The sequence below is a fragment of the Dermacentor andersoni genome, chromosome 4 (genome assembly GCF_023375885.2).
Source record: "Dermacentor andersoni chromosome 4, qqDerAnde1_hic_scaffold, whole genome shotgun sequence".
Classification (NCBI taxonomy): Eukaryota; Metazoa; Arthropoda; class Arachnida; order Ixodida; family Ixodidae; genus Dermacentor; species Dermacentor andersoni.
Window position 1 is genome coordinate 9,078,072 of NC_092817.1, and position 25,919 is coordinate 9,103,990.

A 25,919-nucleotide genomic window follows, 5' to 3' on the forward strand; every position below is an offset into this window, starting at 1 on the left:
GAGGTGGCGGAGGAAGCTGCCTTAGCACTGGCAATAGCCTCCACGGAAGCTAACATCGTAGTAAGCGACTGCAAGACAGCCGTCAAGAACTATGCAAAAGGAAGAATCTCGCCGGAAGCACTGAGAATTTTAAACAACTTTCGTGAAGATCGCGACATTCACATTATATGGGCACCCGCACACTCCTCCCTTCCCGGGAACGAAATAGCACACAACCTGGCTCGAGAACTGACACGCCGAGCAGGTGACACGCAACAAATACTGGGAACGGAGAGAGACCGGATGACCAGCTTTAACGAGATCACCAAACACTATAAATTGGGAAGGGCCAATTCCCCCCCTGCACACTTCTCGTTAAATAGACGGCAAGCGACGGCATGGCGCCTCTTACAAACAGATACATATCCGAACCCGGTGGCCTACCACCGCTACTACCCGGACCTTTACACGGATAGATGTAGATTCTTTGAAGAAAGGGCGGACCTACAACATATGGTTTGGGCTTGTCCTCGTACACCCATACAGAATAAAATAATTAAGACCAGAGAGCAGTGGGAGACCACGTTGCTCAGCTGTGCACCGGAAGACCCACTCAAGGCAATCCAGCAGGCCGAAGATGCCGCCAGGGCCCAAGGGCTCGAGGCCGTCATTTAGGTAGAGGCCTAGGTCTCAAATCTGCTGTGCACAAATAAAGTTTATTCCTCCTCCTCCTCCTGCTTGCCCCAACGCTAACACCCGCAAAGCTCTTTGGGGCATGTTGCGTACTCCAGAGTAGCGTATCGTATTGCTGCCGAGAAGTAGCGACGTCTGCCTATCGAAGCTCGACCGACGTTACCTATTGGGTATAGCGTGGCGTTGTCGGCGGGCTGCAGGCATCCGGTAGACCATGGCGACCAAGCAAGGGCGAGACGATTTCTAGTGCGAAACTTGCACGGTTTATTCAAAGGTAGATGAAAGAAAATGAGAAGAGCATGAAGTGATCAAAAGTACATTTCGGAGCCCCTTGAATAGGCTCTCTACAATCGTGGGCGGGATCTTGCTTCCGTCGACGTCACGGGACCGGCACAGAAAGAGGGGCCCTCCTCCTCTGGTTATACCGTGCCTGCTGCAAGGAAGAGGTCGTCCCGCCTCCTGGAATTGTAGACGCCTGTCCGCCTCCTCTGCGCGTTGCGGATTCGTGGAAGTTTTACTCTAAGTCCAATTCGAGGAAAGGGTCTCTCTAAACTCGCACACCCACACACACATACACACACAAAAGAGGCCTGTACACTGCGGGCCTTCCGGCAGACACTCGAAATGGTCACGGCGAATTAGGAAGTCACGCTTCATTTCGACGAGGCCTGGTGGAAGAAGGACGGGTGAGAAAAAGTTATTTGTGCACGAGGTGCGCATGCCAACAATAGCAGGCGAAGTCACGCCTCATTTCGACGAATTAGATTCGGTAATATCTCGGAACATGAGGTGGCCTATGTAGACGCGGCGGGAGGTAGCAGCAGTTTTACGGTGGCAACGGCCGTCAGCGGCCGGGGTACTCCCGTGACCGCTGTCACTCTGCGCGGGCGCAACATAGAAGTTGCCGAGGAAATTGCGATCGCATTAGCTTGCGCTGGAACGGACGCGAAATTTGTGATCAGTGACAGCAAAACTGCCATACAAAATTTTAGCAAGGGAAGGATCTCGCCCTTAGCGGCCAGAATCCTAGGCCAGAGAAAGCTAGATAGAAAAATTCAAATAATTTGGACTCCGGCGCACGAAGCCGTCCCCGGCAACGAGGCGGCCCACGAGCTGGCTCGAGATCTCTACCGCCGAGCCGCTACGGGGCCCCTCGATGACCGAGGGAGCGGAGAGCGCATGCTAAAATATGGGGAGATCACGCAGCATTATAGATTGGCTCGTAGACTGGTATCCCCGCCAGACCCAAAATTAAACAACACACAAGCAGTCGCGTGGAGACGACTACAAACTTATACATATCCGCACCCGGTTATGGCGAACCACATGTTCCCCGAGGCCAGGAGTGATAAATGTAATCTTTGTGGGGCGAGAGGGACCCTCGACCACATAATATGGGAATGTCCGTACTCTCCCGGGGGAATACACAAAATAGATAGTAGAGACGCCTGGGAGACCCTGCTGCGCAGCTCGGACTCTGAGCTCCAGCTCCGGCTCGTCCAACTGGCTGAAGAGGCTGCTGGGACCCAAGACCTCCCAGCCTGCATCTGAGGCGGCGGCACTCGCCCCCTGCCCTGCGTGTCGGGGGGTGGGTAGATCACCTAATCCGTTGGACATTAAAGTTTATTCTATCTATCTATCTTTCTGCACGTGGTGCCAGATGCCAACCCTAACCGGCTCCTATTCTAAAACTCTCTATTGTTCATGCCGCAAGCATTCACACTTGACGCTTTCATTGCGCAAACGAGAAGATGATTAAAGGGGCTCATGGGAGGGTCAAGCATGTCCCACCACTTTTCCGCTTTTTTATTTTATAGTAGCACGTAAAAAACAAAAGTTAGGCGCCCTCGCAGGCGCCAGCCAACGATGGGTGGCACGGTGGCCTTCTCAGTGTACCGTTCGCAGAGCGCGCAGCCGGCCGGGAGAGGATATCGAGGAGGAAAGCGCGAGAGTGGAGGAGAGTATCGCTACTTTCTATTATCAAAAGGGACTTTAAAATCCAGTTCGCTCGCAGCGCCCTAGCAAAATTTTTTCGCACGCAGCGCCGTTCGTCCCACTCAACGTTATTAGAAGATCTAAAAACGTTGGACCCACTCCTCCATGATCCCACTCGACCATGGAGGAAGGATTCACTCGACCATTGTCTAGTATATATAGTAGTACACTCCATCCAGAGACACGTCCAGGCATAGAGTTTCTCTCTATAACATGTAATGTAGTGAAAAACTCTATGCGTCCTGGGGAAACGTTACTATAGACCATATTGGCCTCGAGCTCCACCACTGGAAAAGCTGGCGCCACCGTCGTCGTGACGTGCTAGGAGGGATCACGTGGACATAGCGGCCGCGTCGGCTGCTTCGAGAGCGCCGAAGCGAGCTGAAAACAAGTTTAAATTCCCTCGTACGCTTCGGTCCTCATTTAGTGGCGAAATTTTCCCGCTTCGAGTGTCTCCTTTACAACGCTTGAAAGCACTACAATAGGTAGTGGCTGCCTTTGAAGGCGCGCATCATGGTAGGCTACTGCTCGGTGCCGCAGGGCGGGACGCACGTAACGGAGGCCGGTGTCAGCCTTATTCACACGTAGCCGCAGGACAAGAAGCTGCGTGAAGCTTGGCTCGCGAAACATAAAACCGGCAAACAGTCATCGGCTACAACTCGGGTATGCAGCAAGCACAGACGCGAGGAAGATTTCTGCTGCGGCGCCCGGTCTGCGATGTTCTGAAAACGCGCACTGAGACGCTCGTCAGAGTCCGCTGCCCGACTAATGTCATGATGGTTTGGTCTATGAATTTGTCGATGCTATAGATACTGGCAAGTTCAGTGGAGTGGAAAGGCAGCGGTATGAAGCACATTTAAAAGAAGCATGGCATATGGTCATGTTTGTGTTATGAATTAATGCACTGGATTACAAAACAGGAGCAGCGGGAAATTGCACGCTGAGAACACCGATAAACATACAGTGCGACGCAACTCGAGAAACAATATTGAAAGGTCGAAGAATTTAGAAGAAAAAAAGATCGAATCGTCGCGACGGCACATCACAGTCCTTGTAGGCGTCGAAGTCTCTGCAATGAAATTATTTTTGAACAGCTCTGATAGCGCCCACGCAACAATGGTTGCTTGTATACTGTCAAATGCTTATATTCTGCGGCCTAAAGCTCATGGCACGGTGCGAAAACGCGCGTGCGGAGAAAGCGAAACAGTGCGCGGACAAGCATGCAGACGCGCAGTCGGTCGATGCGAATCTGCGCGATCCCTGCATTGAGGCTTAATTCTATTACATTCCATTTAGTTATACAAACGCTATAAAAATATATTTCACATAGTTTGCACTCAGCGTTTACCTACCTTTCACGCAAGAAGCCGGTTCGCGAGACTTCATCGCGGCGACCGCGCGCAGTGGCGTTCACTGTACGTATTCGGTAAAGCGATAGCGTCTGTAAACGATTGTGTGCTTTCAGTTTGCCCAAGATTATTATTTAGACAGTAAAAAACGTCTGTCGTTTCGAAAGTACTTACAGAAATGTCCGCGAGAGCTCGCGCGTGGTGTTTTCAGTGAGCGCTGACAGCAAAACCTATGAGGAGCGCGCCACGTGATCCCTCATACTACGCCAGCGAGGCGCTTCCGATAGATGGCGACTCCGTAACTCCTCGCCGCCAATAGTGGGAAACACAATAGAGTTTCCTAGGAAATTCTATGGGAAACTCCAGATCGACCATTGGGCAGATGTCTTCACATTCTTCTAACGATCGCAGCGCCAGAGTCCCCTCTAGTAAGCATCGTATGAAACAATGTATGAAACTATAGTGAACTGGAATATATTTTACTTCACTGCAATGAAACTATATGTTGGACACCACGTATTGTCAATGAACGGTGAGCCAAAATAATGGCATCTGGCAACTATGCTGCAACTTAATCCAGTGCAATCCTATGACATAGCCACAATGCAATAACATTTTATGAAAAAGAGCGCAGGATCGTAGCAGGATCGTAGGTGTATTAAACCATTTGAATGGTTTAATACACAAACGTCAGCGGTGAACGCATATCGTTGCGATAATTCTTCTTAAGCATGGAGGTAAGAAGCGCACGGGCAATGTCCTCGTATTGCGGCTTATCTTGCGTCCTTTTAGTTCACAATGTTCGAGACTGTTTTCGCATGGCTTTTCCATGAAGTGTGCACAGTTGTTTGTAGGCGCTCTCTGCTGTGCATGTATGTTTCCTTTGCTCTTGCAGGACGTTCAAAAGCACTCTGTCCACACTCTCGTGTTCCGGTCTCTGAAACGCACGCATGACATGTTCCTGTCTGACCAAGCGAACCCTCCACCGCAAGATGATACATGGCGAGTGGTCATACTGAAACACTCACGCAAGGCTCTGTCTGGTCTTATGTTGTGACGTAGTATTTGTGAAATTGCGCACGTACCTCATATCGGCCAACAAGAAGTTGGCGCAACTTAATTTTGCCCTATTTATTTCAGTGAGAAACTCAAAATGACTGTCAAGACGAAAGACGAATATGGCCTTGTGATGCACCTTGTAAAGTCAAACCCACAAACGTACAGACATAACGCAGAAGGGCACCGCACAGGAGCATCTTACCATGACGAAGTGTCAAAAAGTGAGTTCTTCAATTTTCGCTACATAAAACGTTGTGCATGATTTGAAGCCAAAGGCTTCTGTTCAATTTACGTACTGGTGCGCATTTCACGTTATGCGCTACGTTTCTTTTACCCTTTTTAAACAGCAGTGCGGATCTGTCTAACAGATTGAATGAGGGATAATGGCGGCAGCTGGCCTGATTTCTTCAGTCTGTCATTCTCCTGTAGGCATTGCCTACACCGCGGGATGCCTTCACGTCACTTTGGTGTCTGTTTCAAAAGGAGCTGCAGTCTAAGTCAAACACGTCAACACCGGTTAGAATCCAATTGAAATATGTGCTAGCCTTCTGTCTTCTTTTTTTTTTTTTTTTTAACGCTAATGTTTGGTGTTTGGTTGACAATACCCACGTCGTACATATGGTCTGAATGACACAGGTGTTTCGAAATTTGATGTCAGTGCTGCATTAGTGTGCGCTACTGAATGGTCGTGCCACGTAGTTCTGAAATACGAGAGAAAGTTTACTGCAGCAGTGTCATGTGGTATCGTAAAATTAAATAAATTTGCGTACATTTTGTTTCATCTTGGAAGATATGTGTAACACTGATAAGGGATTGCCAGGAATTGTAAAACAGCATATTTATGTTTATTTCCTTGTCAGTGATCTTTCTGCCTCATCATTTTTAGTATTATGCATCCTGTTGGTTGACATACTTGCTTTCTGCAGATACCTTGCAGAAGCTCAGCATTATATATATATATTTAACTTGTGGGCCCTCTATTTAATGAGAACATTTGATGTCTCTGCAACCTGGCCACGTCATGGGTGAATTCTCTCTCGTCAGCATGCACTAGTGCAGACTGCAGCTCTGAATAATGGATATGCCAAATTCAGCAAGTGCACTTCACCACAGCTCTCATATGACCTAACAGAGATATTGGACCGTGGACTTAATTGAAAGTACGAATGCACATAGCTGGCACGCTGCATTCCGTGCTTTATCCCAGTTTTTAGAATGTGTTTCTTCGCTTCTGCAGTGGGGCCAGCCATCTTGATCCATGTAACTGAAATGTGGGACAAAGCCTGTTCAAAGGATTTTATATACCCCCTATTCTATGTGGTATGTGTGGCTGTCATGGAAATTTCAGCTTATTTACTCATCCTGGGTCCCATAAGCTCTGGCACCAATGGTATAGACATTCTTCTACTAATTTGTGATGCTGCCACAGTCCACTAGTAGCAGCACTTGCTGATTAAATGTCTGCAATGAAAATGTCATGTTTCTGTCTTTTAGGTAAAGAAATGAAGCTGCAAGAGTTGACGTATTCGGGCATGGACATAATGCCATTGCCTGTGTACGATGATGATGCCCCACCGCCAGGTGTTGATGACTATGCAGTGATGAAAGCTGCACCACCACCAACATCACAGGTACGCTTCTGATATCTTCACTTGGGGTCTGAGGCAGTTGTGAGCTTCATTCATGGCATGGAATAAATTATATTGTCATGTTGTAGGTGAAAAATCACAGTGCCTAACTGTGAGTTGCAAATCTAGCTCTTTTTTGGGAGAATTTGTGCCCAAAAAACAAGTAACACTCAAAACACAATGATAGCAGCAAGCACAGTTGGCAGTCATCAAAATATAGTCTACAGCAAAAGTGTTGGCTATTTATACATGACTCATTGTACATTCCAGCATGATCACTGGTGCTCCCACACATTCTAGAATGTAAACCACTATTTACTTTGTGCATGCAATTAGATAAGACAAGGTTCTTTTATTCTAGCATCAACGACAGCATTCAAGAAAGTTTTGATACATGAAGACACATTTTGTGCCAAGTGATAACATAACAGTGGTTAGGCTTGTGAAAAGTAGTCACCGAAGAAAATTAGCAATGTAGAGTTTCAATACGTTAAAAAATTAACACTGCTCATGATAACTGGCAGCGCTGCGTTCATTCTGTAGGCTGTATGACAGCTTTTAATTTGCATCCAGTGCAGTCTGATTCATTGTGCACAAGTTACAAGCTTAAGTAGCAGATTTCACGATTTGGTTTTGTATTACAGTTTCTTTCAGTTGCTTGGTTTCACCAACACTTGCATAGATAGCCATAGTGCTGAGCTAACTTTAATGCATAATAATTTGGTATTGTGCTCTGTTAAAGTAGCAAAAATTTTTAAAGGAAGTGTCGCTTATAAGTATATATAAACTTTGGTGGCTGGCAGCTTTGCTATAAGTAGTTATGTTGATGGACTTCTGTTAATTTGGAAATATATGACGAGGATGGGTTGCCCCGTAGTGAAGAATGTCGTCATTTTGCTTTAATGTGATTTGTTGACAATTGCTAGTGTGATTTCCTAGTCTTTTTATTTATGCTTCTCCCTCATCCTTTTAGGCTCTTGTGCTCGCAGGACAACAACAATTATCACAAGTTCAACGAAAACCAGTGACTGTGCCAAAGCCTCAGTGGCATCCACCATGGAAGCTATACAGGGTAGCGTACATGCTTTTCATTTTTGTGAAAGTCTCAAAAATAGGCATATTGTGTTACTGTTCACGATCCCTTGTTTGAGCACTGTAGCCAAATTTCGGTGAGAAGAGTGCACTGCAAATGCACCCTGTGTTTTAGTACTGGAGTTTGTGAAGCAGTTCTTTTTGGTTGGCCTACTGCCGAGCACTCCAAGAAGAGGCATGAGGGCAAGGGTGGAAACATGAAAGCGTGTGCATTTTATTCAGGTACGACCAGCAGTTGAGAGGAGTTGTGAGGACGTCATTCTATGCCTAGTAACAAGTTCAGTAGCCTAAAAAAAAAAACACTGGTGCTTGCAGTGAAAATATATAGTAGTCAAGTAAAACTTGAGCACCATGATAGTGTAATGGAGAGTTCAACAGAAGCCTGTCTGGTGGGGATGAAACATAGCAAAGAAAGACGTACACCGACCAAGTTACTTCTTAAACAAGATGTTTTAGCTTCCATACGGAAGCCTTATTCACAATGGGGCAAAAGAGGTTGACATGCCTATTTAAATAGGTTTTAGCATGTGGTGCAAGCACCGCGTGTAAGACGGAGGGGAGGGTTCCTTTGTTTCAATTGAGCGCATGTCTTGGTAATTGTATCTTGACCCTCGAAATACAGTTAACAGGATACAGACTCAATCAGGGGGGGGCACAGGAGTAGCAGCCTGGGGCGGTCCCGGATCATCCATTTCAGTAGCTTGTGGTAGCATCCGACTGCGGAGTTCCAGGATGTCGAAGAGAAACCCAGTGCCTCCAACAATTACAATGGGAGTGTTCACCTAGCAGCACTAGTTCTAGGTTTGCAGCAGTAGGCCGAAACAAGCCGGTGCTATAGCGAGACGGGCAAGAAAGCACTTCTCGTCGTCTTCTTTTTCGCCAGCACCATGCCCACTGCCCAGTGCTTTCAGTACACTACACACATGATCTATTATACAGAGTCCATTGTGAAATTAATACGCCTGATTTGGTGATGCGACTATTCATGGCAGCGTGATAAATGCAATGGGGAAATGTGGCAAGGGTTCTGCCCGGCCAACGCAGTCGGTCGCCAGTTTACTGCGAGCAGTGTGAGCAGGTAACATGGCGCGATGGAGCGTTCACTTGAACAGTGATACGCTTTCAATTTTTGTGTGAAGCTTGGAAAGAAAGCAACCAAAACATTCCAGATGCTTCAAGAGGCCTTCAAGGACAACTGCATTTCAAGGTCACAGTCCGGGAGGTGGCACAAGGCATTCAAGGGGGGCCAGGTGGAAGTTGCCGACGAACGCAGTTTTGGACGCCCAACGACTACCAGAACCGACGAAAACGTGGATCGTGTGTGCGAAGTTTTGCATTCCGATCGTCAATTGAGCATCCAGCAAATTGCTGACGCCCTACACATGTCCACATTTGTGGTACATGGGATAGTGACCGAGGATCTGCAAATGCGCAAGGTCTGCACGAAGCTTGTGCCAAAAGTGTTGATAGAAGATCAGAAAGAACTTCGAGTTTTGCGCTGTCGAAAATTGTTTGATTTGATTCAAAATGAGCCGGACTTTCTGAACTCTGTCGTAACCGGAGACGAATCCTTGATGTTAGAGTACAACCCAGAATCGAAAAGGCAGAGCAGCGAGTGGTGCACAAAATCATCCGCCCGCCCCAAGAAAGCGCCAATGAGCAAGTCTCACATCAAAGCAATGCTCATTGTTTTTGATGCCCGAGGGATCGTCCATTTTGAGGTTGTACTGCAGGGAGCAGCAGTCAACTCAGCCTTTTACCTGGAGGTGCTCAAAAGATTGAAATGCTGGGTCGTGCGCTTGAGGGCTGACGTCAAAGACACGGTCAACCTCTACCATGACAATGCCTCCAGCCTCACGTCCTTCATTGTTACCAACTTCCTGGTCCGGAGCAACACCCCGGTGGTCCCTCATCCCCCTTACAGTCCTGACTGTAAGGGGGACGGGGATGACTAATTCCATGCGACTTTTTTTTTTGTTTCGCCGACTGAAAAGAGTGCTGAAAGGAAAGCATTGGGAGACCGTGGAAAACATCTAAAAGCATGTTACAGCATTCCAGCGAGACATTCCCATTGAGGACTTTCAGGCGTGGTAGACACGTCTCCGCAAGTGCAGGGATGCAGGGGGAGAGTATTTTGAAGAATTTTAACCATTTGTACAGGTCCAATCAGCAAAGCTATTTTCCCCAGAAAATGCGCATTGCTTTCATAATGGACCCTGTATGCAGCCATTGTAAAAATGTGTGTTCATTAGATAAATTGTTACTTATAATAACACTATGTACCCGTGGAGGAAAGCAGACCCAAGCAATGGTAAAACATTTAGTTCGTTTCCATTATTGACTCTGCTAGTTGCAGTTTTTGTGGTTCCATGTGGAGTTTACTCGTTTTAGACAATTCATAATGAGAGCACCTAATAATTTAACAGAACCTTGCTTTGAAGTTACAACACACTTGTAGGAAAGATGTGCAGTGTGTGCTTGCATGCAGCTATTTCTCTTTTTTTTTTTTATGCTTCGGCAAGTAAGCAGCTTCAGCCGGAACTGTAATTGACACACCAGCAGAAATTTCTTGGTTCTCAGAATGTGGTTGAGCCAATAAAAACGCTTGTTTAAGGTGAGTCGTGGCTGTCAACAAAGCTCTTTGTACTGTGGGTGTGCAAATACCAAATAGATTTCTAATCAAGAAAAAAAAAGCCAAATATTGAATTTAATATCACAAAATTTTTCTCAAAATGTAATGCTTACAAATTTTGGGCAAGAAAACACAGTGCTGCACGTGCTCAGGAGTCTCTTAGCATTGCATAACAAGAATCTAGCAAGCTATCAGTAACATAGGTACATAGAAACCAAGAAATACAGCACAAGCTACTCTTATTAAAGGGAACACCAAATTAGTATGCCAGCATTGTTTACAGCTCAGTTCTAGTGTATAAAAGCCAGGAAGATATTTTTTTAATCAATAGAATTTTTGTTGAACACTATAATGTGCCTTTTTTCCTCTGAAACTAATGAATTAGTGACGTTCTGTTGTATTGAGTACCAGTGAGGTTCTCAGTTTAATAGTGGACCTGTTTTGTGGCCTTGTTTAATAGCATAAACCATTTTGCTTTGTATCCCTTAAATATACAGAAAGGCTGGCCCAACTTTACGGCAGGTAGGGTTATCGTAAGGCCGATCTGCGCGACAGACGAAGTGACCACACATCACGTGACTCGATCACCTTTCTACATGTAACGAGCGCTGATTCTAAAGAGCAGGCGCCATACACACAGTTTCATTGTTAGGTTCGGCACGTGATTTGCCACTTATTAATGATTCTGAAATATAAAGGGTCGGGGCAAGTGGGTGCCACAACCCTCCCTCCCCTCGTTAACCGCATGCAACCGGGTCGTGACACTTTCGCGCCCACCGTGTAAATCCAAAGATATACTTGTGATGGGTTGCTCGAAACCAAAACAAGACACCGATGTCCGTCTGCGAACAGCGTCGGGAACGAGAGGACGCTGCCGTACGGTGTTTCACGAATATGGCGCCCGTGAACAACTTGCGTACACTTGCTTTCGTTTGCTAGGCGTTTTGTCGGCTTTCTGAGTGTTGCGCGGCTACTGCGAATGCAACTGCGTCGATTCGGCATCAAACCGTAACTTTAGTCGCGGACGCTCGACGAAGCAATGCCGATTAGGCCTAATGACCTAGGCACTGTTCGCCTCTGGCCGATGTAGTAACGGGCCGCAAGCCGTCGCAGAAGGACTGCCTCTAAAATGTTCATGCGGGTTAGATTGACGGCTCTTGAAGCGGCGGTGTGAAGTTTGTCAGCGTGTGTTCAACACGATCCGCATGCCTAATCGGCCCATTTTTGCGCCTGCCTTCATACTTAACGGTATACGCGCTGCTTTACTGCCGTTCCCTCTGTCCGAGTCGCATTATCATTTCGGTCAGTCCTGTCCACCCAGACGAGCCTTGTGCCGACCGAGGCGGACCTGGCAGACGGGGTGCCCTTGTGCGAATTGTGGCGTTTGGGTGTGGTGTGTGCGATCGTGCATTGGGCCGATGTTGGAGAGAGCTCTCAGAAACAGTCCAGCATGAGCGCAGCATCGAGCACGAGGGGCTCCGCACCGCACGCGACATGTGGCACTGCGCGACAATCGCCATATCGAAAAATCGAATAGTAGGTATTAGATTCGCGAATCGAATTATCCGAACATTCCCTATTCAATTAGAATCGGTTGTACTCGAGTATTTTCATACCCCTACTTTTTTACGGTGCTAGCCAAGGCACCAAGGCTGCAGTAGCTCAGCTTTTACATGAGGAACCCTCTCGCAAACTTCCATGCAGATTTCGGTAGAAACCTGCATGTTTATTGAAGCTGTGAACAATAAAGATTTCATGTTCTCAATAATGAGTGTGTCTGTCTCACCTTTTCCAGCACTCCTGCACTGTCGAAGGGCTTTTCTGATATTATTATAGCAACTCTCAAATAGCTATGCATTTTATGGTTGTACTTTTCACCCTTCTGACCTTCTTTCACCAAAGGAAAGTCCGAAGTGGACGTTATGATGTCTGTTATGAACAGTACAAAGCTACACGTACCGTGCAGAAGTTGTATTTGATTTTATCCCTATGCCTTGGATAAAGTTTAGTCTGTACCTGTATCTTTATCTTTTGTAAATTCATATAAATTAGCTAGTTCAAAGTCATGGGTGCAATGCTGTTGTAATTTGTTTACTTTATGTCATGTCATGCTTTGTGTTAATGTTGAGCCACTATTTGTCTTTATGCAATGCCTCTTGCCTTAGGTGTTAGTATCTGCCGTAGTGATGTGCATTACCTTTTTCATTGTTTTCTTTAGTTTCTTTTTGGTCCCTAGTCGTACGCATGATGCTATTGTTTCTTGTAGTTGGCTCCTTGCACTATCAAACTTTTAGTGAATATGATCGGTAGCACATTGGCTATGGCATTCTACTGCTGATCACAGGATTGTGGGTTTGATCCTGGTCGTGGCAGCCAAGTGATGATGGTGGCGAAATGCAAAAACGCTCTTGTAACATGCTTTTAGTGCCCGTTAAGAAAGTACAAGTGGTCAAGAGCACCCCACTACTGTGTCTTTTATAGCCCACTGTGTGGTTTTGGGACGCTAAAAGGATGGTTTGCTGGGCAGGTTGGTATTCCATTCTTGAGGCAGGCAGCGCGAGAAATATAACACGACAGAAAGAACAGAGAAGAGGACATGGTGCTGTGTCTATTGTCGTTCTGTCGACTTAGTTTTTTTCCCACTGCTTGGCTCAAGTAGGCTGCCAGTTGTAATCGGGGCAAGATACACAGTCTTGACCTAAGCGTTCATGTCTTCTGTTGTCCTGCATGACTTCTTGCAGGTGATCAGTGGGCACACCGGCTGGGTTCGTTGCCTTGCAGTGGAGCCTGGAAACCAGTGGTTCTGCACAGGATCAAATGACAGGATTATTAAGGTGAGAGCACAGATGATGACTCAAGCATAGTACTAATACTAGAATTTGGGAAAATTGGAGCTCTATATAAGAAGGAATGGTCAGGCTGTTGCATTGCTTCTCACTATGTACAATCGTTGACTCTGTTCTTGGACATGATTGTATTTGGAATCCTTTAGGGCACTGCCATGAGACCCACAGAGCCGTTTTAAAATGGTTATGGGAAATTTGGACACCTGCATAGTTTGCTTCAGGTTTCCTTCTTTTTTTCCCCACACAAATTGCATGTACACTACACTGTGGACATTGCCATCTGCAATTTTAGTGGTGGTGTGGCACTCTGAAAACCAGTTGGCTTAAATTGCTCCAAATTGCACCAAGTGCAGACAGGTTTAAGTATGCAGCGGCAAACACACCTCAAAGGGAGGTTGTCTGATGAGGACACTTCTGCATTTTACCTGTATTTGCATAAGGAAATTGAAGTTGTGCCTGAACTAAAGCTTCCCCCAATAGTGCTCAGCCCATTGTTTGGTGTTCCTCATGAGGACCCATCCTTGTTGTGTGTGCAGATTTGGGACCTGGCTACAGGGAGGCTGAAGCTGTCCCTGACTGGACACATCAGTGGCGTACGAGGCCTAGCGGTCAGCCCACGCCAGCCGTACCTCTTCTCCTGCGGTGAGGACAAGCAGGTCAAGTGCTGGGACCTTGAGTACAACAAGGCAGGTGCTCCCGAGAAATGTTTGTGCATTAAGTTATGCAAAGTGGACAGAAAAATTAACGCATACGGGTGGTACTTGCAAACTTGTGGAAGAAAGCCAACCATTCATACTTAGAAAGCTCTCCAAAAACTCAAAATTATGAAAGCTAGAAAAGCTAAGTGAGGCACATTGCAAACAGATACCATAAAATCACAAACAGCAAAGCCATGGCATTAATACTTACTCCATCCTGTCCTAACCGGAGATACTGCTGAACAATAAAGCAAAAATAAATACAGTTAAAACTCAATTTTACGAAACCAGATTTTGCAAAGTTCCCGACCTAACGAATAAATTTCTCAGAAGGGTTTGGGTGCGAGCTAGTTGGTACAGATCATTCATATTTAAAACAGCGCCAAAAAACTCGAACAATCCTGGCTCATAAAAAATTTATGAGGGCTGGCCAGTACCTTAGTTAGCGATGAAAGCTCACTGGTGATGTAACAGTCAAATTAGTGAAACTCTACCTTAATTCACTCTTGCCATTTTGTTTGGGAAGTATTTGGTCATGCACTGTGAATGTGCAATGCAAAAGTGTTGCTAACATTCGTCCAAACTCTAATAGCTTAGTGTGCATCAACATCACGCTTAAAGTAACGCATGAGAATGCTTCCTCTCCTTTGGTAGAGAGAGAGGTTGCAGCAAGCAGTTGTTTCATATGTAGGCTTGCGATGTGAAAAGCATGGTGGAAGTTATTGGCCAATAGAATGGCTGTTTCCACATGCTGCCTTCAGAGGCTACATTGCCACCTTGTTGCCAATCGTTGCCACCTGGCTCACTGGTGATGTAACAGTTGAGAGGCATGCATGATAAGGAAAAAGAGCGTCCTTTAGCATAAAGATCTGAATATCACAAATGCTGTAGAAATTTTGTACGGGGTCTCCCGAAAGGCTGTGAGCATTTATCATTTGCATGAGACTACAAAAATTGCACAGATTTCATGTAAAGTGCAAACAAGGGTAACAGATTTTTTTCGCTAAATAATGACATCTTGATCTATTGATCTGTTTCCTGGCATACTTATAATTTGACATGCCAGTAGCTTGTGAATTTATTCTGGCCCTGCAAAATTGACAAGGCTTTACTGTACAGGCTTTGCAAGACGTGCCTGTATTACAGTATTCAAGCAACTCTGTTGGGTTTAATGGTAGAGGTGGTCTAATGGCCAGATGAATCGCAAGCACCACACAATGCCCGCTCCCCAAATAAAAAAATCGTAGTAATTGAAAGGTCTCTTTAACAGGCTAATTTTTGGTGCACAGGGAATCGTAGTGTTTGCAATATAGAAGCAGCACTGTAACTGCTTCTATGCTGACCTTATTCGCAGGTTATACGACACTACCACGGCCACTTGAGTGGTGTCTATGCTCTCTCTCTGCATCCTACCATTGACATCCTGGTCACTGGCGGTCGGGATGCAACAACAAGGGTAAGCATTCTCATGTCTTTTTCATCCTTCAGTATTTTACACAAGTGGAAGTCTGCTCAGAAAGACAGCACCAGACGTTGGCGTCATTTGAATTCAGGCAGTTGATTGTGCTATAGTTATGTGAACTTCTATTATGGTAATGCTCATGCCTTTTCTTCTTTACTGGGCATCTCGTGGCCAGAAAAATGTTTCTTGCAATCACAGGCAATTTGGCAATGTACTAAACATTGGCGCAGAAAGAAAGAATGTTTTAACCCTTTGAGGGTCGATTTTTTTCGCCATATGCGACCGCCCAGGGTCAATTTTTTTATTGCAGATTTCAATTCTTCTTAGGAACTTATTTCGAAAAAAATTTACCGCAATTTTTGTTGGGTGACCGTAAAGTGTGAAAAAAATATTTTGCATTGGTATATATGTACTCTTCATTCATGAATAACAACAATAAAAAAGAAATAGAACTTACAAGAATTAAAAATTTGATGCATTCTTATACACATAGTTCAAGGCCTTGAATATGCGCACATGAAAATATTTCGCAAGACTCAAATGTTCCTGTACTTACACTAATATCTATAATATGTACCGCCATAGCGTAATCGAACTGCGTAGGTGCACACACTCAAGAAAACTGTGTGGTTGTGTGCCCGTCAAAAAAGCACATGTAACAAACTTCCACTAATCTTCATCTTATCGCCAACCAGAGGCAATTAGCTTTCGCGAGTGTCAAAAAAAAAAAAAAAAAAAGGCAACGGAAACGCATGCACAGCGGCATCCTTCCTATGTGCACCCCTGTGAGCACTGAACGAGCGAGAAAGAGGTGGTCGCCCTTTGAGCAATTAGTAACGACATAGCCATCAGTTTCACAAGCACAAGAAGCTGAAACCGCACGCGAAATCAAAACCAGAGCCACCACCCGCCCGCGCGCGCGCCAATGCGCGGGCGGTATTATATAGGTGCGCGGGCACGAACTAGCGCTAAAACAAACCATGCAACGAAAACCGAGAGAGGGAGGCACACGAAAAAAATTCCCTGTATTCCCACATAGTGGCAGCACATGACAGAAAAGAAAAAGTTAGGAAATTGGCGCGCTTTTTAAACGTACAGACGGCGCCATATATTTACGTCATTGACCCTCAAAGGGTTAACTGGGGAAAAGAAAGAAAAAAAGGTGTAACTGTATTGGTTCATTTCATTGTGTTCTCAATCGATGTTGGTGCTGGGAAATCATACAAAGCGGGGATTGTATCAACTAGGTTCTACTGCTCTAGTGAATCAATATGGTGTGAAACATAATACAGCGGAACCCACCTATAACAATATTCAAGATCCACAAAAATTCCATTGTTATAACCGGCTTGCATGAAAAAATCTAAATAGGGGGATGGCAGAGCTGTTAGGAAACTATAATGGCAGAAAGGCCAGTGCACCTCCCCGCCACATTCCTCTATCCGACTGCTGATTGTGTTTACTCGTTTAGCTGTTTCCTGGGTACTCCGATCGCATGTAACAAGCCGCGGCTGTCAGCGTTAAGGAACAAAGGGCACTGATCTAACAACTGCAGAAAGGGGTCTCAAGTGGCAAGCGATATACGAGCTCCGCTGAGGCATCGCATTGGTGGCCCCAAAAGGGGACTTTTAAAAAGTGTGAGAAGGTAGCCACAGCAGCCTGTCAGCTTGAGAAATCCAGAAAAAACGCTGAGGCGCCACAAGCATCTCGCAATGTGCTTCTCACTGGCTTGCACGAGAAACCCTATGTCTGTCAGCCTTGCATGCTTTATGCGAAGCTTGCTGACATCCTTCTCCAAGGCATCCAGGTGCTTCACGTAGTGAGCCTCCGTGCTTCATGGAGTGAGCAGAGGCTTCCTTGTGAAAACGAAGCACCAAAGTGACTAACTCATCTGCTGGGCCTCCTGTGAGGACAACGTTAAGGCAGCCTGTCATACCGCATCATCGCTGCCGTCGTCACCGTTGCTATCCGATGCAAGCATGTTCGCAATGATCACCTCGCTGGTTAGAAGGACTAGGTTAGAAGCGCTAGTTTCCAAATCTATATTCGTGTGCTTTCTCTTCACCGGCAACATTGTGCATTGCCAATGAACAGTGGGCGGATCAGCCATCTTCTGTTTCAGCGGCGAGTCAAACGAGTCTCATGTCAAAACGAGGCTGGGAAACCACGTGGCCAGGAACAATTTCAACGCAACCAATAAAAATAAACACAAGCAATTAAGCTGTTTACAGAACTGCGCTGAATGAGAAGCCAGCAAGCAATCTGCGAGTAGTGCACTTGGTGCGGTCTGTTCGGGTTTCATAGGGTTACGCAGCATAGAGCTGTGGGCACAGCCCATTCCTGTTTGGAGGGGTGGAAGGGCAATGGGAGAGAGGCGCGCTGAGAAGGCTGGAAAATGAGTGCGCGGCGGCTGTCAGGGCCATCGTTCGGCGGCTAGAATTTCTCATTTTGAACAGCGGAGCTGTTTAAGCCTTTGTTCAGCCATGTAGCGTTACCAGAAAACTCAGCCCAGCTGTGCGCCGCCTCACATTGCCTAGCAACCACCTGCAAGAGCACCGAGCGACGTAACCTCGTCGCACACCACGCTCATAGGGCGGAGTCGTGAAGTTGCGCTTTTTAAACATACAGACAGTGCCGCAAATATATGGCATCGATCATTTCGGACTTCGTTCGCGGCGCCGTATAGTATTTACGTCATTGACCCTCATAGAGTTAAAATTGTGCTTTCAGTTTCCACGCCGCCGCCGCCGCCAATGTAAGGTGGCCACGCGCTGCCGCCGATTAATAAACCGGCACCACACCGATGGTGCCACCGCCGCCGACTGGAAACGACCACCGTGCTGTTGCCGGTCAAAACCGACACAGGACACACATCTAATTTCGAAGTGAATTAGCCAGATGCATTATTTATTGCTTTCAATACCTTGTTGCAAGGACTGCGGCAGCTACTTCGAATTATCCAAAATTTTGAATGAACGAGCTTTTACTGTATTTTCTTGATATTGCTGCTCAGACCTTGCCAAAGAATTAGGTTTCTTATTTTCTTTCCAAATAGAGGACCAAATAGAGGAATTTTCTTTCCAAAACATTCCCACATGCTCTGTTGAATAATTGTAAGCCTTCATTGTGTAATGAATTATCATAAAATTAACAAAACTTTGTACATTTATGAAATTTTCATATTCATCTATTGTTGCCATATGATAAAAAGATTTGTGCATGTCTTCTTTTGGTTGTCATTGTAGTTTCCTTGAAAGCAGGAAGGTTTCCATAGTGTGAAAATGTCAATGCAAGAAATGTAGTGAGATTCATAGGCTGAGCTTATGACATTATCTCTACATTTTCCTACATCACTTTTGTACAACATGATATCCCATGTGACGCATCTCTGCTGTGATAAGAATTTGTTGGTGTGGCACTTCTTTCTGCCGATCCTGTCAATTCACTCAGTAACGGTGCAGTACAACAATACTGCTCATAAAATGTGTGCCCTGTGTGCCACTTCAGCTGTTTCACCACAGCAAATGTATTTTTTTTCCCTAGATGTGGCACTTTGGAGTGATAATGGCAGATGATGTCACGTGGATTCATTGCAGCACTATACTCTGCAATTGCAGAAAAATATCTTTTTCCCAGCGCATCAAGGGAGGCATGGTCATTGTCAGCACTTGAGATAGTTGAGAAGGTTAGGTACACTGCCACTCCAGGCTCATTTGCTTTCCACCAGCTTGAGCACGTACATTGTATTTCTATAGTTTGTTCACACCCTTCCCCTTTTGCAATAATACTTTTGTAAAGTGACGTCAGCCACAATCAGACTGCCTTGCAAGCGCTGACGGCAGATGCGTTTATCGTTTGACATCTTTCCCTTGTTCTCTCTTTCCCCTTCCCCCTCTCTGTTTCGTATATATATACGCTCCGAGACGTAAGCAATAAACATTCATGTTCCAACCTTCGAACTGCGTGCTGTCCTATACAGTAAGACACGCCATGTGTGTCTTAACTATGTAACAAATACCCCCTCCCTTTCCACCGGAGTACCCTCGGTGCATTCTAATGTGGAATAAACATGGTTTCATTCATTCCACATGAGGCTATCATGTGTCTGGTTAGGGTTATGGTTTATGGTTAATGTTTGTTAGTTATAGAATGTGCGCATCTCTTGAATGTGCCCGGGACTGCTTGCAGGTGTGGGACATGCGGACCAAGGCGAACATCCACTCGCTGGTGGGCCACACCAACACAGTGGCCAGTGTGCAGACACAGTCATCCGAGCCGCAGGTGCTGACGGGCAGCCATGACTGCACCATCCGCCTCTGGGACCTGGTGGCTGGCCGCTCGCGGGTCACTCTCACTCACCACAAGAAGAGTGTGCGGGCACTCGTTGTTCACCCCAGGCTGTGCGTGCTTTTCTCTTTCTGTTAAGTTGAAGGCCAACTGAAACAAAATTTGGATCATGTAAATAGCCCAGTTTAAGATAGTTTGGGTAGAGAGGTGCTTCCGTGTAAAATTTGATGTTTGAAATGGAAGTGGAACCATCCCGAGAAGGTTGCAAGAATAGCCATTTTTGATACCGAAATTGAAAGAAATTGCCGTGATTACCGCTCATTGGAAGTGCTGCATCACGTAAAATGTATGGCGCAGCCCCTTGGTATAACCTCAGAAACAATGCAGCACCCACAGTGCACTGAAAACTCCCAGTGGCAGCATGCTGGGACTTGCAACATAGCGACAACTGCCGTGCTTTCATTTACTGAATTAATCAGCAAATCCTGTTTCTATTTTGCACAAAGCTGTGCAGGAGCTACAATCCTCATCTCGTGACGGATTAGCGCTCACAGCAGTGAAGGTCTCGCGACTTCCTTCACAGCGTGGCCGCGGCACGCGTCTTCATCTGAGACACTTTTCACTACCGCGCGCACATCCCAATTATTTTTTCGCCAGTGTCGCCACGTGCCCTCCATCGCGATGTAGATGGTGCTCTTCATCCTCAACAGCTTCGCACTGAGTAAAGATGAAACCACTGTTTGCCGCAACCACTGTGGATAAAACTGCGGTTGCTATCAACACGATCATGTATGGCAACTATGCAGTTGTGAAGGCAAGCGGCCAATGCGGTGCTAAGCGCGGCGGCAAATGCAAGAAGAAAGGCTTTAAAGGGACAAATAGGCATGACGCATTCTGGCGTCGATGTCATTCACATACGATTTCCACTGATGACTATTGCGATGCGAACTCCGCTGCTTCGTTTTGGTAAACGCTAACGCCGTTCCTGTTCTTTTGCGTCGCACATTTGCGCCGCTCCACACTTGCCGAGCTCCACGAGTTGTCCGAATTAACCGATGTGCGGCCAAATTTGTCCGAATTAACGAGTTTCATTGCATTAAACAATGCATACGCCTGCCTGGGATCTTCCAATTTAATGAGGGTCAGATTAATGAGGTTTTACTGTATTATATTCAAACAGACATTTATTAAAAATTTTTTAAAAAAATATTTAATGAGAAAATTTGTAACGAGAACGAGAAATCTCCGTAATAACATTGATGCTGCTTTGCACCAAGACAACATAAAAAATTTCATAATATAAATTTTGAACAAGAAGCCCCAGTTTTACCCGAAAGGCGAAGTATCGGTTGTGATAGCAAATTAGTAGACAGCTATACGAAGTGAGGATAATAGTTTTGTCGGCCGTGTAAACTTGGAAACATTCACTTACTAACTGAATTAACAAGCACGGTGTCAGCGCGCACAAGCACACATGAACACATCACACTTAATGAGCACAGACACTTGCTGTCAAAATGCTGGCGTGAGCAAGCACAGCAGCAACAACAGCACGGCAGCAGCAACAAGCCAAGTGACCTTCATGTGGTCTATCGCTTCAACACAAGAGTGGCGAGACCACATGGCACACAAAGGTATGAGCCATCTGCAAATCCCTTTCAAGATGCGGCACGCAAAATCGTGCGTAGCCATGCAAACTATGCATTTGTTGGAGGTGTCGAAGCCGCCCCCCTCCTCCGTCCCGCGCTGCCTTCCTGCTTTCGTCCGTATATGGCATGTGAGATCAAGCCGCAATCGTCAATTTTCCTTGTGCCCGGTCGCAAAATGCGCAATTGCTGCCGGAGCACAACGCTGCCCCGTTCCCTCCCATCCCCCCATGGCCTTTTGCACAATTTGCACAACGGAATACGGCGGGTTTGCAGTTCGCTTTCTTCCTTCGAATGCACTAGATTGAGCCACAATCGTCGGCACACCCTCGCACGCTTTCACTCGCACACACAGCATATGGCGCGCGGTGAAGATTTTATCGCCCTTGGACTTTATACGGAACTTCACGACAACGGCGATGGCAGAAATGCGCCTGGCGTGTCTATATAATTGCTATCACAATAAAAAGTCCATATACAAGGTTCCTGCAAATATAAGCTTTCTATCGGTAGAAATTCTTTACATAAAAGGAAAATGTTAGCCCTGGTGGCCATCGTGCTCGAGCCGCTGCGTGGCACTGCAGAGCCCAATAATAGCGCAATGCCAAAATCCACTCTTTGCACTGCCACTGGCAAGTGGTCCTGGCCAAATGACGTTGACACCCTGCAGATAAGAACTGTGACCTTTGGGACACACTGGATATCTTTAGGTTTAAGCATAGCAGTGTCGAACCGGTTGAGAGTGGACAATAAAACGTACCAACAGACACCTGTTGATGTTCCAGGGCTATTTGATGCACCTTCACTGTTCATGCTAAAGTCCGATGAATCAGTCATCTTCCAAATCTGTGCTGCTACCACCATCAAAAAATTCTGACGCAGAGTCGTCAGAATCTGTCAAAATTTGCCATTGCCGAAGGGCAACTGTGCGCGACGTCAACGCCAACTGCTTGTCACGTCCAGTTAAAGGCGGCTTTAAAAATCCACCCATGGGGGAAAAAAAGGAACATGAAAGTGAAACTAGAAAAGTGGTTCCTCTTTTATGTGCTAGATAGGGCAAGCTGTCCAAAAGCACTCCGAGCGTGGCAAAATTTGAAGTTGAAACCATTGATAGTGGGCTATGTATGGGCATAGGAGCAGACAGTAAAGTGTTAAGTAATGAGTATGTCATCACAGCAGTTTTGTTGTCTCTGTGTGCAGGTACACCTTTGCATCTGGTGGTCCTGACAACATCAAACAGTGGAAGTGCCCCGATGGGAAATTCATCCAGAATCTCTCGGGCCACAATGCGATTGTCAACTGTCTTGGCATGAATGACGATGGCGTCCTTGTGTCTGGTGGTAAGTAGGGGACACAGTCCGACAGTAAACTTGCGCTAACTGCAATGGAAATTCTAAATTGTGGTCCTGACTTTCCTCTCTAGAGTCACTGACAGACACACTTAAACACACAGAACTGTTCTATTCATTAGGCATTTCATCAAATGTGCACCATGACATCTAAGATATAAAGGAATTCTGTTCGGCTGAAGTGATACATGCAGTCAAACCTTATTATAACGAAGTTGCATCGGGCTCAAAAATACCTTCATTATATTTATAAAGATCATTATAAGCATATACCTGGCCATCTGTGGAAAGAAAAATCACGATTAGGTCTACGAAAAGAAACAGAGGTAGGGTGTCTCCTACGAGCCAGCAAAGGATCTCCTGCGTATTTTGATGACCTGTCAGCACCTTGCCATGCTGATACAAGGCAGGGTAACAGTAAATTACATACACACAGAATGAACACATTGGTTTGCCTGCTGCAGTCTGACCAAGCCAAGCCATCATCGCCAACAGACTTCGCAGATACAGAGAAAACCCCCTGTGGATTGGTACTTTGCTCCTATGGCCATCTGCTCACACTCTATCACTAATAGGGTTTTCAAGTGCAAACATATTAACGGGAAAGTATGATGCTGGCCTAGTTGGTGCATAGCTGTTGATGTTTGTGCAGAAGCTTAGAGTTGCCAACATCCAGAACACTGACAAGATCATTAAAACATCCAGATTGACGACTGCGATGTCTTTATTTTCTTTGATGTTATGTCTCCTCTTAGAAGCAGGCCTATATTTTTGACCATATCATTTGGTAATACATTGTTGGCATATTTGCTTGGCTTGCTTTTCTGAAAAAGGTGAAAAACACCACCAGTTAAACACCAGGTAAACAGCAATTCCGAGTGTTTTACACAAACAATACTCTGCAATGTTAGGAAATTTTGGGTGAAAGCAAGACACCAAAAGGTCGAAGATATTTCTTTTATGTTGTACGAACAAAAATGCAGGTCACTATCGAGCAACTGTTTGGTTTGAATTTGAATATTTGCCGACTCCTAGTTGTTAAATCTTTTCGGCCATAGCTGCCCTGCCCAATAGAGCGGATGATGTCTTGATATCCAGGGGATAATGGAACACTGTTCTTCTGGGATTGGCGCACTGGCTACAACTTCCAGCGACTCCAAGCACCAGTTCAGCCTGGCTCCATCGACAGCGAGGCAGGGATATTCGCCTGTGGATTTGACCAGAGTGGCAGCCGCCTCATCACCGCTGAGGCTGACAAAACTGTGAAAATATTCCGTGAAGATGATACTGCTGTACGTGTTGCTTCTTGCTTGCCTTTTCTTTTATTTCACTGAACAGTACATATTGTCGTAGTTTATTAACTGTAGTGGAAGCCACTCTGTGTCATCAGGCAAGTCCTGCTGTGGGCTGCATATTTTCGACTATTGATCCAAACGTGTGCCAAAAGGGAGCAGTGCCAGCTTTGGTTCACCAGAATACCATCTTTAAATCATTGTAAAAATGCCACAGGAGAAAAAATGCCATTAGCACTGTGACAGTGAACTTTGGAGTTGCATGTCCTTCCATAAGATGCGTAGCTGCACACTGTGTTCATGCACTATACATCATGTGCATGCGTGGATCTAAGGGGGGGGGGGGGATTTCCAGATGTCCTAATTCCCCCCTTAAATTTGTGTGCATGATGGTACGTGCTGTACAAGCAAGAGTCGGATTAATTAAGTCAGCTGCTAAAGCAGATTTGAGAAATGTAGCTGGGTATCGCGGTTTCTTGCGACTGCAGGATGAAGGACTGCAACAGTTGTGTTTTTATGTTTTTTGGTGTGGTGATGTTCAAGTGGCACAACTGAAGACTGCTTTTTCTCTACATGAGTTCTTGCATCAGCATTGCATGCGCACATTTACTACAATATTGAACAAACATTTGTCATTATACATTAACCCTTTATTGACAAGTTTTGCCTATAGGCAACGTACCAGAAAAGCATTTTTTGCCCACCGTGGGTGCTTAGTGGCTGTGGTGTTGAACTGCTAAGTGTGAGATCGCGGCATCAAATCCCTGGCACGGTAGCCACTTTTTGATAGGGGCAAAATGCAAGAACACCTGTGTACTTAGATATAAGTGCGCACTAAAGAACCCCAGATGGTCAAAATTTTTCTGGAGTCCCGCACTATGGCATGCCTCAAAACATATCATAGTTTTGGGGCGTAAAACCCCATAATTTAATTCTAAATTTAGAGCATTTTTTTATTCTTGCTAACTTTCGGTATTGAGTACGAAGTTTCTGGGCATATGTCTTTGGCCAACACTGAATGACAGCCAGCAAGCATCATTTGTTGGTCTAGAATAAGAATAATAGGACAAGGAAGAAGTTTGGCAGGTGATTCGCTTTCCTTTGAAAGCACAGTCAGAAGAGACAGACGAATGCACAATATCCAGCTGCAGGGGTGTCACACGTTGGATGTAACGCCAATGAAATGTACTACACCTGTGTTTCGTATGCGATGAGAGCTGTCGGTGCAAATTGCAAACAATGCCTTGGGTGGCTTGGGGTGAAGCTCACTTAGTTTTCTGCCTGGGGTTCTTCCCCGATAGCTGAAAACGTTCTTGCAAAATATCCTTGCTTTTCTTTGATTCTGCTTATTCTCGATGCGTTTTGCACATGTAGATAAACTTATTTTTTGTGCGTGTTTCTGTATGATGTCATTAAAGTGTTTGTGTTTTACATTGCAGACTGAGGAGACCCACCCGATCAACTGGAAACCAGACATCACAAAACGAAGGCGGTTCTGATGTTCACCAGATCTCATCGTTGTTTCATCATCATCTCAGTTAAAATCCTTTTGTGGCATGCAAACGCACTATCTGAGGCTGTAATAAAATGTTGCTGCACTGTGTAACCTCTGGATGTTGGTGTATTCATCCATATGCTAGAAAAAGCTGATAGTACAGTCAACTTGCGTTCATTTAACTCTGATGGAACTGAAAAAATTTATCGGATTATCCAGTGGGTCGAATTAAACAATATGCAGAAAGGAACTGCAAAACACTGCCGATTCATTTGGCAGTAGTTGCCCGATTCCAGCACTCCTCCAAATCAAATGCATGCCCACTTTCTATGTGCCTAACGTAGAAATGACATTAAAGCTCCTAAACGAAGTAGAAATCAAACGCGCAGCAGATTTCTTAACAAAAAAAACATTGTT

At 45.6% G+C, this 25,919-nt stretch overlaps 1 protein-coding gene across 1 annotated transcript; it reads left to right on the top strand.

The window, feature by feature from the left end:
- Positions 1 to 4,602: 4,602 nt before the first annotated feature.
- Positions 4,603 to 25,613, top strand: Tango4 (transport and golgi organization 4). Its single transcript, XM_050182805.3, has 12 exons — positions 4,603 to 4,753; positions 4,912 to 5,018; positions 5,157 to 5,296; positions 6,570 to 6,706; positions 7,677 to 7,775; positions 13,169 to 13,261; positions 13,810 to 13,959; positions 15,326 to 15,427; positions 19,622 to 19,833; positions 22,567 to 22,706; positions 23,814 to 24,007; positions 25,447 to 25,613. Exons 1-12 carry the CDS (start codon positions 4,748 to 4,750, stop codon positions 25,504 to 25,506), a joined length of 1,440 nt encoding a protein of 479 aa, XP_050038762.1. The 5' UTR covers positions 4,603 to 4,747; the 3' UTR covers positions 25,507 to 25,613.
- The last annotated feature ends 306 nt before the right edge of the window (positions 25,614 to 25,919 follow it).

Coding starts and splice junctions, on each gene's coding strand:
- Tango4 (XM_050182805.3), top strand. Junction 5,297..6,569: donor CCATGACGAAGTGTCAAAAA/GTGAGTTCTTCA, acceptor TCTGTCTTTTAG/GTAAAGAAATGAAGCTGCAA. Junction 7,776..13,168: donor CACCATGGAAGCTATACAGG/GTAGCGTACATG, acceptor GACTTCTTGCAG/GTGATCAGTGGGCACACCGG.